At 37.6% G+C, this 14,559-nt stretch overlaps 1 protein-coding gene across 1 annotated transcript in view; it reads right to left on the bottom strand.

Moving 5' to 3' along the window:
* Positions 1–706: 706 nt before the first annotated feature.
* LOC104281060 (uncharacterized protein KIAA2026-like) overlaps positions 707–14,559 on the bottom strand; it is a gene marked incomplete at both ends in the record, with an annotated part of 36,096 nt that continues 22,243 nt past the window's right edge. Inside the window, 2 exons of the mRNA XM_009878920.1 lie at positions 707–894; positions 4,518–4,633. Of these exons, the coding sequence (XP_009877222.1) occupies positions 707–894; positions 4,518–4,633 (304 nt within the window). The remainder of the gene's footprint in view (positions 895–4,517; positions 4,634–14,559) is intronic.

Raw genomic sequence — 14,559 nt, 5'->3', positions numbered from 1 at the left:
AATTGTTCTATGATTCTATGATTCTACGACTCTTGCCTCTGGATAGGACCCACGCTGGAGCAGTTTGTGAAGGACTGTATCCCATGGGAAGGACCTCACATTGGAGAAGGGTAAAAGTGTGAAGGAGCAGAAAAGACAAAGTGTTATGAACTGACCTCAATTCCTAATGGAGATAGCAGAACTGGGAATGAAGTTGAGCCTAGGAAGAAGATGGAGAGATGGGAGTGGTAGGGGAAAGTGCTTTTGTCTTTGTTTCTCACCACCTCACTCTAATTGGCAATAAATCAGTTAGTTTTCCCCAGGTAAGTCTGTTTTACCTGTGACTGTAACTAGTGAGTGATCTCCCTGTCTGTATCCAGACCCATGAGCTTTCCCATCTTATTTTCTCTCTTTGTGCTGTTAAGGAAGGGTAGTGACAGAGTGCCTGAGCAGACATGTGGCAGCCAGCCAAGGTCCACCCACCATAAATATAAATTCCAAGCAGGTCTACTATGTTTTCACAGAAATAGTTAAGCACAGAAATGGCAAAATTTACATTAATCAACTCTCATTTTGGTCATGTATGCCCTCTTCTAGCCTACATCCATCAGACATGCATTACAAGCTATTTCAGTAATATCACAGTAGTAGCTAGCTTGCATGGAAATATCAACTTGATTCAACTCACGAAACAAGCTCAAGATATCACATTCCAGTAAATGCTTACCATTGCCTGGGTGATCTTTTCTGGGAACTTCCACATGTTCTGCAGAATCTGAAGATTTGCTGCATACTAATGCAAAAGAATCTTTGCCAGAATCAACTTCATTTTCATCATTGCTCCACAATTCTCTGGTAAATTTATCATGGTCTGGATGTTTTTTAAAGTCATCATAGTCCTTCTTCAATCTAGACCTTGAAAATAACAAAAATAACTTCACTAAAGAACTACACTGTTTTAAACACTTTTTTATTTTCTGACACACAAAAAGTCAGTGTAGAATTGCCTGTGCCCTTCAGCACAGGTAGCTCTGTCTGCAAGTCTCTTAAACACAGAAAATGTGAAGTGACAGTAATGACCCTTGCCCCACCGAAACAGAATTCTGTGTCATTAAGTACTCTAACAATAAGCAAAAAGACTGAGTCAAACATGGCCATCACCGTTTTAGTGCATCCATCTTTTGTTTCTTCCTTCACCTCCCATTATGCATCTGTATAGAGTATTAACTGTAACAAGTCCCCTCTTTTCTCTGAAGGCAATCCTAAGCAGAGAATTAAGTAAATCGTGTGTTTCTTAAATACACTATGCTTTTGGCCCAGCTATGGAACCATAATGTAACTTTCTCCTATAAGAAAACTTTCTTATATCTGGGCCATTACAACAGCTGTCATTTCCATAGGCTCAATCTGCACTAAAGAACATGCTTATGATGGAAACATATAGCTGCTTTACTCATTTGAACATCATTCAGAAACAGACACTTACCTCGGTACTCCTAAACTGCTACATATTTACATTTCCTCTTCTTCTAATCCATTATTTGGATGAGATTTAGGGGGTATTTTAGTGTACAAATACAGTGAACTACAGGATTCAGCTGGTAGCAACCAACACAATATCCAGCAGAATTACTTAGTAAACAAATATATAGATTATAGCACTTAGCATCTTGTGCAGAATAGAATCCAGACTCCAATCTGGATCTAGCGCACATGACAGTAACGCATTCTTATGTGTTAAAATAACAGTTGTTTGCCGTGAGTGCAGCAATGGCCTGCTGCTCCCTAAGGCATGGAGTGAGAAGAGCCAAGCCTGAAATCATAGCTGGCAGGGCATGAGCCTCACCAGCAAGGACGCTATCCCATCACTCCGGAATAAGGGAGCAGGGCAGGCCTAGGGGTGGTAACTGAGTTCAACCAAGAGCCCAAATCAATAGGCAAGTTCCTTGTATTGAGGCAGATCTGAGATCAAGCTGGGAAGTTAGTTCACTGATTCAGATCAGGATCAGGTGCAGTGATGGCTGCCAGGGTCAGGAGGCAGCTCAGTAATTTCTGAGCAGGTCCACCATGATGATTCAGTTCCTAGGTGAATCTGAGGGTCAGTCCAGGTCAGCAGGACCCCTGGCCAGGAAGGGTAACTGCTGTAATTGAGCTGGAAACACATTCGGACAGCAGAAAGAATTCTGAAGGCTGCAGAATGAGCTGAAATGGGCCTCCTGGGGCCATGGGCAGGTGATGTGCATGGAGGCTGGTTGGGGCCACTAAGACCTGAGTTACTCACAGCTTTGACACTCTCTGAAGGAAGACAACCTTGAAGTCATTACGAAGATGTAGCATCAACAATACTTCAACTCTGTCATTACGATTTTAAGCTTTAAGTCTAGGGGTGGAAGAACTACAGAAGGACACTAGGGAAGAACAGGAGTAAACTAGGGAACCAGTACTGTACTAAAGCTTCTGGATGGAAATTTCGTTTTTTCTTTAGAGTAGCTTCAACTGTGGGGCCAGAGAACAAATCTGATCAGTGGACACAACTAACCTTTCCTTTTAAACCTGGCTGCTATTCAAATACCATTTAACATTTTACTCTGTTGTAATTTTGAAAAGACCAGAGGACCCTTCAGAAGGAAAAAAATTTTGATCATCAAGAGTGCTCCTACTAATTACAGGTAACAAAAAAGAAAGGAAGGAAAACTCACGCCATATTGAGGTTTTGCACAGAATGAAGGAGCTCTGCCCACATCCTTAACAACCTATAAGGTCAACACTGCCATTAACTTATTAGATATTAGTAGCTGGTTGCAACATCCGGTAGACACTGCAACTGCAGCTAGACTTGTGGTAGTGCTTATGAACCAGCATAAGCAATCTTGATTCAATTGCTTTTTCCTTTTCACATGACAACTTTCTTCACCACTGTCACTGATGCTACACAGCTGACTAGCAGCATTGATCTAGCCACTTCCCACCTACCTTTCTTTCCTCCTCATGATTTGTAAAGATTTGTTTTTCAGCTGGAGCTGTTCCCTAGTATACTATGTGTCTGTCCAAACAGTTACGTCATAGAAATACCTAGGCTAACACTGCTTAATAAACTAGGGTTACAGCCTAAAACTTAAATGCTGAGAAATATGAGTTAAGTTAATCTCAGAAATTACTCTCTACTCTAAATGCAGGCTTCTCTAGCTACCAGCACAAATATATGCAAGACCTCAGCCATCCAATTCCAGACTGAAATTTACTCTCATTATGCTCACCTCATATATAGTACTTCTACCCACTTTATACAACAGTTCAAATTCTGTATGCCATAACCACATTTAACAAACAAGAACTAATAATACTGGGTACCAAACCATTCCACAGCAGAATTTACATAAAGGATAAAACTGGAAACCCCACATACTGGAAACTGAAATAATAGTATTACTAGCTGTCACATTTCCAAAAGGAGTCTAAATTGGTACAAACAGGAAGAACAACAAAGAAAAATGAACAGAACCTTGAACAGAAAAAAACCCCAAACTTGTACTTTGGTCCATTATTTAAAGCAAAATGTCCAATGACATCCTAAATTTTCAAATAAAGATTTTAATTCATGCATGGTATCCATAAAATGAGCTACTAAGGAATCAAGTCTTAGTATTTCTATCTGTTTACTGTCTTTGGTGCTATACTGTTGCTCTTCCTAAACCTAATACCTTTTACAATTTTCAGAATCAGCCAGATTGTATACAGCCAGAACTGTATAAATTGCTTCCTTTACACTCAACACTTAAATCAGCTGCCTAACTTTACTTATCTTTGACAAGAGTTTAAGATTCTAATAATTACTTGCTTTTTTAATGTCTATATGGTAAAACTAAGGTATGATTACAGCAATAGCCGTATGGCTGACAACAACTGTAACAAGCTTCCAGACACAATGACAATACCAAGTCAATATCCAGTCTCTCCAGTGTTTATAATCTGGGTAGCATTTTCACTGCTGCTAATACCTGACCTTGCTAGATTTAAATCAGTAACAGCTTCACTGGTATTTCTCTGACACACTTCATTCCAGAGGCTTTTCAAATTAACAGCATTACAAATACCTCAAAACAATGTTTTTAGGAATTATTTTGTGAAGAATTCATTAACAATCAATTTAGGTAGCTTTAGACAGTAAGCAAGCTGACAAAGTATTCTAAGAAGCCCTGGTCTAGTTTTCCAGATACAGTTTTTCAGAACCTCTTAACCAAATAAGCAACAACACAAATCCTAGCTAGATTGTGATACAACTATTGATAGGCATGCTTAAGGATTCTAGAGCATTTGAGAGAGGAAAAAGCATTAGTAGTTAAACTGAAATTTATTTAGAGATAGTATGTCTGGAACATAAAATAATTCTTCCAACTAAAACACTGACAGTACCTCACTCCTCAAAGTATTTTCATTTCATTTATTGGAGAAGACAACTTCTTGATTAGGTTTTAAAAGTGAATTTTGTTCTGCTTTCCATCCCTTGCCCTATTGTTAACAAAAGAGCAGCTAATTACCTGTTTCTTTGAAATGCTTTCACTAGCTTTGGTTCCCATGGTAACAGTTCATTAAGCAGTCGTATTAACGTACCATGCAACTCCTTTACTGCTTGCTTCCGGTGGTACCATCTTCCCTGAAAACATAAAAACCATTTATTTATCACTACATTAAACCTGAATCTTCTTATACTGTGTTAGTACTACAGTAATCCTGGTACACTAATACAGCATATGAAGAAAATAACTGCAAGAAAATACTAGTAAATTCCACACTTATATCTACCCTTAACCTATGTAAGACATTAATCTTTTTTTTTATATTACAGAGAGAAAATGTCTTAATTAAAAAAGCAATACTACAAGGAAGGTCATTGTTTGCAGGTCAAACAAAACTGAAGTAGAATCCTACAAATACACCATGTGTTTAAAATTACCTAAGTGAGTAACCAACGTAGGTAGAAATCCACTCAGATCAGGCAAACCAACCAAGTTGGTTTATTACACTTGTAATAGTTACAGACAAAACGTCTACAGGAAATCTTACCATAATCTCATTTAACATGATATAACTTTTATGATTATTATTCGCAAAAAAAATATTCAAGGATAAAACCCAAATAGTTTTTGCATTACATTCTTGTAATTTATGCAAAGTTCTAGATAAAGGTTTTTTTAAAAGAAAATTTTTGCAAATTGGTCATTTATGAAGTAACAGACTATGCATGAGAGACCAGTTTTCCAACATAAAATCTTTAAGCTCAAATGTATAACTAAATGTATAACTCAAATGTATAACTCAAATGTATAACTCAAATGTATAACTAAAAATGGTTTTCTTTTCAAAACCTGTATATGTAATCTAATGGTCTTCCAAGAATTCATGTTTTAGTAAATCTGGAAAAGTTGAATGAGGATAAAGGACATTGGGAAATGACAATAAGCCTGCATATACATATATAGAGCACAACCATGGTGATAATGCTGCAAAATATATCTCTTAACTCTCTCAGATACTCCTCATAAGTATTTCTTTCAAAAATGTTATCCTTCAGTTTATTATATACTAGGCCAAATAATGCATATGTATGTAACAACTACAGAGAGATATGGTATACTCTAGTACTTCTGCCGCTCTACTAATTCTGTGCATTTTATGTAAATGAGGATTTTATCTCTTGACTTGTCAGACAGTAAAGAGACTATGGTTCTACACGAAAAAGCAGTAAGACTTGGGAACTTACTTATTTCATATACATATTCAGTTTTTGATAGAGCTCATATACTTCACAGATACCTGTGGTCCAGCATACCAAGAAACACAGATTGGGAAAAGCTGAATAAAGCTGGAAATGGCTGCCTTTCAGCAGTCTACAATAGTGATTTTTCTATGGACTTTTAAAAAAATCTCTTTCCACACATTTCAGCAGAACTCTCCAATGCACAGCAAGACCAGTTAAGCTGAGTGCTTGTTTGAAGACCAGGTATCTACTTTTTATGGCTAATCATTTGCATGTTGCATAACAAAATGAATGGCTACTCCTTCATTCTTCCATTAAAACTACAACACAATGGTTAGTGTTGAGGACACAGACAAGCCAGCAAACTGTGTTCTAATTTCCTTGATTTGTGGTCAGTCATATTCGCACATGTAAGGCACTGCAGCATAAAACCTTCGACAGAGCACTGAAATAGAAAACAGCCCTTGTGTATACTGCAGCCTACGAACCACTAACATTAGGAGGTGATACCAAATCAGCCAACAGAATTAATTCCCAACATATGACATAATATTATCTGCACAGCTTTATCTTGCTTGTAAGGCACACAGAACATTTCACAGACAGCTTTAAAGGATTTTTTATATTATACAGTATTACTGAATTGCATCAAAATAAAAATCAAGATAGCACAAACGAACAGTACCACCACAGGATATAGAGATCCTGTACGCGAAAATGCTCTACCTGATATAGAAACAATCAACATATATTTAATAGAGCAAAGAAAGGGATGAGTGAAAATACAGTATTAAAAAGATATGAACTACTACAGAGTATAACCAACAAGAAATTACTGATTTTTGAGACTCATTTATCTTTAAACAAGGCTAAGACCTTGGCCTAAGTAGAAAAAAATACTACCTATGAGCCAGAACACTATCAGCTGACCAACTGGATAAACTTGGAAGTGATAACTGTATCATACATTGCATAGCCAAACATAAGTAGAAGGCTTTGTCAATAGCAGACTTCAAGACTACTGCCTTCATTAATACATCAAAAAAGAACAACTATAAGTCACTTATCTCTGGGCTTACAAAAATGACAAAAAAAAACCCCCTACAGTCCTATGCCACTCAAATTCAAGAGCTGATTTTTAAGAAAAACAGTGTCCTCTGGACAAAAAAATACTCTAGCAACATAATAATAATAACCCCTCCAAATTAATAATAAACTTGCCTTTACAAATGTCTGTATTGCAAATTCTTCTCAGTAATACCAAATGATATAATGCAGGAGAACAGCTACAAACTAATGCCTAAGAGGCTGATGGTGGACCTTAGAAGGTCGATTTTCATTAGAAATATATGGCATTAGAACAGGTTGTGCAGAGAAGCCATTGAATCTCTATTCTTCATTGTTTTCAGAACTTGGCTAGTCAGGTCATGGATGACTTAATGCCATGATGACAACAGCCCTGCTTCAAAGTGCAGAGACCTTCAAATGTCCCTTTCAACCACTGACTGCAGATTTCCTTATGATAAACAATAAAAGCCTGATGTGTACAGCCTGATGTAGTTTTTTGGATTAACAAACGAATGCAACATCTAATGGCTCAGAAGCAACTGACCACAGCACAACAGCAATGGCTCTTCCACTCAAAGTCATCAGAATATAGCTATTCAGAAAACTCCATGAGGAGTGGTTTAGTGGAATGGCAGGGTTAGTACAAAGTAACAGCTATTACAGCCCTGTAAGTTCAGTCCTCTGGTCAACAAGTGGTCTGTAGAAATGGAGATCCAGATGCACTGTCTTCCATTGTTTGTGAAATCCATCAGGACATTAACTAAATCCAGTAGACATCGCCTGAAATTATCCAAGTACATCAACCTGAGACAGTATTTTACAGTGTTAAAAACAGCTTTTCTCTGTTACTGAGGAGCTTTCTCTTAATAGATGTGTGAAGAAACTGTTGCTCGTCAATTTACTTGAGCTAATTCTAAGTTTGATAAGAGCCTGAATTCCAAATTCATTATTTAAATACAAATACCCAGTACCTAACGTGAGTATGTACAGTGTCTTTTGTAATTCACATTCCCAGTACCACTCCTTCTACACCCTGGATCAGGCTTCTAGGATCATAGAATCATTTAGGTTGGAAAAGACCTTTAAGATCGAGTCCAATTGTTAACCTAGTGATGCCACTGCTAAACTATGTCCTTAAGCACCACTTCCCTAGGAAGCCTGTGTCAATTGTTGACAATCCTTTCAGTAAGGAAATTTTTCCTAATGTCCAACCTAAACCTCCCCTGGCGCAATGTGAGATTATTTCCTCTTGTCCTATCACTTGTTACTTGGGAGAAGAGACTGATCCCCACCTCACTACAACTTCCTGTCAGGTGTTGCAGAGTCTGCCCTTCAGCCTCCTTTTCTGCACGCCCAACAAGCCCAGTGCCCTCAGTTGCTCCTCAGAGGGCTTGTGCTCTAGACCCTTCACCAGCTTCTTCATGTGCCCTTCTCTGGACACGCTCCAGCACCTCAGTGTCTTTCTTGGAGGGAGGGGCCCAAAACCGAACACAGGGTTCAAGGTGTGACCTCACCAGTGACGAGTCCAGGGGGATCCCTGCCTTGGTCCTGCTGGCCACGCTACTGCTGATGCAGGCAGGATGCTGTTGGCCTCCTTGGCCACCTGGGCACACTGATGGCTCTTGTCCAGCTGGCTGCTCACCAGCACCCCCAAATCGTTTTCTGCCAGGCAGCTCTCCAGCCACTCTTCCCCACATCCGTAGTGTTGCCGGGGGTTGCTGAGAGCCAAGGGCATGTTGCACCTGTACTGCCAGCTTTGGTCCCTTGATCCAGCCTGTCCAGGTCTCTCTGTGGAGCCTTCCTGACCTCCAGTGCATTAACACTCCTGTCCAGCTTTGTGCCATCTGCAAACTTACTCAGGGTGCACTTGATGCCCTCCTCCAGATCATTGATAAAGATGTTAAACAGAACTTAGTTACCATCTTGTTCCAGGTAGTGACAAACAAAACACTATTCTGAAAACATAGTATAAGGTGTTAACAATAGAACAAATGAGAAAAAAGGCCTAGACAGAGGACACACATTAAATGTGACTTTCAGCTGGGTTAAGTTACAATTAAACTTTAAAATGTAAATACAATAAAACCACATTTTATAAATGTGCTGAATGTTTCCATATGAACACAGAGACATTCAACGCATTCTCAACTGAACTTACCTTATAAAATAAGGTTTCTGACATCCAGAGCAGCCAGGAAATGCTGACTCCACTCTCTGTGATGCCTCAACATACAATATTCTGGCATACTCATCATGGAACCCCAAAGCAGACTGGAGCCAGGATATGGATATATGAGGTAAGGACTGAACTTTATAGGGGAATTTTTGTTTTGTTTTTAAATAAGCACACACACAACCACAATATTATGCAGTTCTATAAGATTTTCTTTAATCTTTACTTTACATCCCCAGGACATAAAATAAAGAAAACTAGAAATCTTATAAAACCATGCAATATTGTTGAAAAGGAGTGGTGGTGGAGGAAGAAAACTTACCTTACCCTTAACAGGCCCGCTCCATTCTGCAGTGGGGTTCTGTGGTATGTGTGACATCACTAGTCTAGCATTTTCTAGTGATGTCACACAGAGAGGGAGTTGGTGATCTGCAGCTGCTTTGGACATCAGATACCTAAAGAAAAGAAATGGACAGCTTTTTCAATTCAGATAAGAATTTATTTTGAGTGTTCCTATGAACCAATTTATTGGCCAAATTGTAGTATTTCACTTACTTCAGTGGAAGTTTTGACCAAGTAAGAATAACCAATGAGATTATGTTATTTGTGGTACACAAACTCATCTATAACTGGAAGTGTTTTCAATCTGAAAAATACTTAGAGTTGTCTTCTACAGTAAAAAAATCTGAAAGTCAGTATATTGTATTTTACCTTCAGTAATACCTATCAACACCTAAGCTCTAGTGTTATTTGAAGACTGGGACTGAATATAGTCAGGAAGAACGACTTACAGTAAATTATAAAACAAATTCACTCAGGATATCTCTTAATCAGTTTTATCTTTGGGCATTACTGGCAACGAATGAAAAGAAATCTTACTCAGTCCTCAAACTTTTTTTTTAAAAATGGCTTCAGCTTGCACTGCCATGACCTAGATATCTGATCACATCAAGCTATATATGGTACCCCATACACTCTTGTTAAACATAGCAAACAAATGAAATCTTGTTATGTAGTTCACCGCTACAAAATGACTTTCCATTCAGACATTTAGCCACGTTCTAATACTTTTTTTAGGCAAAATTACTACATGACCAACATATTGATTAATCTAGAACACAAAAACACAGAAGAAAATTTATTACTGGCATCATCTACCTTTTTGAACATAACTGTGAAATTCACCACTGAACTGTCACATTTTATTCTTCATTATTTACAAAGAAACTGTCTTTTAAGCTATTATGGATCTTACTTAACTCACTTTCATATAGCTGAATGTTGCATCTTCTTAGCTCTGGATATACAAATATTTCTCTATTCTTCAGCTGAACATCTTAAAATCAGCTGGTTTGTTATAACTGTGCAGACAAGAATGCCTTGAATATTTTTTCAAAATAATATACTCATTAATGACAAACCACAGCATGGTGAAACGTTCTGAATATACAGAAGCATCTCCATGACAAAAGCATTAGAGATTACATAGTACATACACATATCTTTGATGCAGAATCCATACTTTCACACTTGAAACTGCAGAAAGGTACATGAAAAAAGTGGCTTAAGGAAAGCTTTCTAGCAAATATTTACTGAGGCAAGTCACACAAGCAAAGGCCTGAAAGATCATGAAAAGCTAAAATAAAATGCTTGTGAAAAAACTAGACAATATAAACAGAAAAAGGGATACTGGAGGAGCAAAGAAAAAAAAAAAAAGAAGACTGGGACAAAAATACTGAAAGCTAGTGAGATAAGCAGAAGACAGAAATACCAGAGGAGAAAAAGTAACTATTGTGGAGAAGATTTTAAAATTCGAAGGCTAAAATTTGCTCTATTCATTCATACTATAAAACTAGCTGGTTGACAAATGAATAGCTGGTTGGATTTCCAAAAGCTCCACATGTTCAACCTCTCCTGAGAAGTACAGGAAACTGCATACATGCAAATGTGTAAATTTCAGACTCAAAATTCAACATTTTGGGATTGTAACTGTTTTTTAAGCAGGCAAGCCACAGAGAAGCAATAAAAGACTATTTGGATGTGACGACTACAAAGTGCAGAAAATGAGAATGTGTCAGCTGCATTACAGATGAAGATGCACAGTAACACAGAACCTAATGTTTCAGCTGCAAGGCTTCAAGCAGGACTATTAAAATTCTGTTATCCTAAATACCTATTGGAATAACCATCTCTTCACCTGCAGTTTAAACCTTAAAACATGTGGCACACATTCTTAAGACCATACCATTTGTCTGCATGTGTATTTATGTAAATATAGTAATACAGATAAAAACAAGTGTAAATGAAAGCTCCTTACATGCTAACATCACAACCATGGCACATATTTCACTGGGAAGCAGGACAAAAGGCCATGAAAAAAGGAGGGAGGAATGGGGAGAATGAAATTCACCTCCTGATTAAAAGCCAAGAAGATTTCACACAGTAATAATTCAGTTTCCACAGGGGGCAAAGGAGAAGACATAGTAGGTTTTCCCAGTTGTTTGTAAAATCGGGGTCTGATTTACTACTAAAAGATCAGTAGGAACCCTAATCCATTATTCATGGTTACATGAATTTCTGTTGAGTGTTCTTGGAAGTCCTTGTACATTTTGTTTAAACAGTCTCCCTATCAAACACATGGTAATATTTCCCATTTCTTTACTGTATGCAGAGGAAATATTTCATAGAATCATAGAATGAATTAAGTCTAGTCCAAACTCCCTGCACTGAGCAGAGACATCTTTAACTACATCAGGTTCCTCAGAGGCCCATCAAGACTGACTCTAAATGTCAGGGATGACACCTCCAACATCTCTCCAGGCAATGTGTTCCAGTGTTTCACCAACCTCACAGCAGGGAACTTCTTCCTGATATATAGTCTAAATCTACCCTGCTCTAGTTTAAAACCATCACGCCTTGTCCTGTTGCTACACACCCTTATAAACAGTGCCTTCCCAGCTTTCCTGTTCGCCCCCTTCAGGTACTGGAAGGCTGCTGTAAGGTCTCCCTGGAGCCTTCTCTTCTCCAGGCTGAACAGCCCCAGCTCTCTCAGTCTGTCCTCATAGGAGAGGTGCTCCAGCCCTCTGATCATTTTTGTGTCCCTCCTCTGGACTAAATAAAATCTGCAATAAAATCTCAATAGAATTTCTAGACAATAGAAACTACTTTACGTTTATAATTGCCTACTGACTGCTTGTGACTTCCTCAACATATTATATATGTCATTACCAACAAAATGGGCATAATTTTTATTAAAATCTAATTACTGTTTCTGTAAATTCTATGGATTATTTTATATTAATTTAATTTTAACTCTAACTTTTACTCACACTGCTTTAAAGGGAAAGGATGTAACTTCACATTTTCTAAGGAACATACCAAAGCTAGAAGACATTCTAGCTTAGATATTCCTTAGGGTACCACCTTCCACCCTTCCACTAGATAGTGCAGAGAGCATTAGACTCAAGTCCTTCAAGTCTCATTTCTACGTCTCTTGCTTTCTGATTTCCAGTAAGGTACTGAAATAAATAGTAAATCTGACTAACTTATTCTCTCCTCTCCCTTTTGAAATGAAGTAGGTGGTAAGGAGAAGAACTGTTTACTATCTGAAGAGGCAGGCTTTTTAGAACACCACAACTGACCTATCATATGCAACTTTACCTGTCACAAAATGTGACTTTTCCTGTCAAAAGCAGTACCACTTTCTTTTGCTCCCAGACACTCACTCCTGTCCTTACAATGACCCCTCAAATTGTGGCAAACAAAAGCACAGTTATTTGTGTAACTGCATGATAAATTGCAGAAAAAAAATTATCTGAGTTACAAACACCTCAGCAGCAGCAAAGAAATAGGTTTATGACAGACTAACTCTCTTACCATGCAGCTGAACACAGTTTTGCTACTCCTTCTTCCATGGTGGCACACAAAAGATAAGCTGCCAGAGACACAGACAGTAGAAACCACTTATCTGGCAGCAGTTTTGGCTTATGTCAGTTAAAGCATATGTGAAATTGCAGCCTTGCTTCAGAACTGTGGCTAGACTTCACAAGCAAAGCAGTCTGGCAAGTGATAATTCTAAGACCAAGCTGAACTTTTGTTTCGAATTAAAGAACTGGGGTCAAATTTAATTTTCCTCTCTAAACTGTTATGGCAAACTGGTGCTAAGGCAAATCTCACCATTGTCACAAAAAACTACCAAGTAAGCAAGCAAAAGTCCAAGACTTTTAAAACAGAAAAATATTACTCATAGCTAATTCAAAACACAATACAGTTGTACAACACAGTACAGAACCAAACTGTTTCAATCAACCAAACTGTTTTAATCAACCAAACAGCGAAAATCCTTTCCGACAGGTTTATTATTTCATTGTTGAAGAAACTGGTAGAAATGTCTACACTTAACATTACCCATGACTTTCCATTAAATAACCCTGTTCTACTTTGCTTTTAACCGGCCAGACAAATCTTGTTTGGGCTAAAAATCTATCATGTCATTTGTTGGCTCAAGCTGATGTTCTGAAAACAGTCAGATGCAACCAGTCCAACTACCTACAAAAAATGCAGGAAAACAGTAACTTTACTCATGTTAAAGAAATCTTACAGCTCATCTCTTTTCATTACAGCCTCCAGCACTCCCAAGTTCTGGAGAAGGAATTCCTTTTATGTACTCTAGAATGGTCTCCTAGGAAACAGAGGGCAGTTAGGACTAAGAAAAAGGTTGTACTTTAAAGTCTTAATACAAATTTGACAAGCTGTATTTCTAATATGTGTAAATACTTCACATAAGCTTTAAAGCTTGCCTTGAGGGTTCCTCTCAATAACATGTGCTAATAACTACTAAAACGGCAATTACCAAGCAGATTAGTCACAAAGAAGAAAGATGACTATGGCTTCACTGAAGTCACGATTGCTAACAAAAATCAACGAAGTTTCCATGAAATAGTAGGAACGCCATCATCTTACGGTCAAAACAAGAAAGAAGTCCATGAACAGCATCAAAATTAGTATCATCATATTACAATTGGCTTTCACATTAGGTCAAATTACCATCATCAGATTAGAATATTTTACTTAATAGACTAGGCACTTCAGAAAATCTGAAACAAACTCTATTCTGGATGCTTCTGAAACTGCCATTGTCATTTTGTCAGAGCTGAAGAAAGAACATATGCATTTCCTTAACTTTTTAAGATATCTAATGTAATTAGAGGTGGTATTAGACATCAAAAATTAAATTCTAATAGCCTCATATTAGCAAGCTAAGTTTACTAATGATTCACCTTTGCATTTCTATTTTTTGAAAGCGAATATGAAGTTTGCCAGATTATTTTTTGAAAATAAATATCTCTTTACTGTTTCCTTATAATTACTTCTTCAGAAATTAAACCTAGACTTTTTTCTCTACATGAAGTGTCTAACAACATAAGTTTTAGAGACCAAGAATCATGATCTGACAAATCTCTACAAGCACAGAGAAAGGCTGTCCTTACCTCACAACTTGTGAATGCTGAATGAGCTGTATCTTAACACCCTTATACTTAAATGTTTGTTTCTTTTAAGATGGTGGGACTAGAACTAAACA

Source organism: Apaloderma vittatum, unplaced genomic scaffold, assembly GCF_000703405.1.
Source record: "Apaloderma vittatum isolate BGI_N311 unplaced genomic scaffold, ASM70340v1 scaffold12901, whole genome shotgun sequence".
Lineage (NCBI taxonomy): Eukaryota > Metazoa > Chordata > Aves > Trogoniformes > Trogonidae > Apaloderma > Apaloderma vittatum.
Note: the sequence above shows the minus strand (reverse complement) of the source record. Positions and strands in the feature narration are given on the sequence as shown.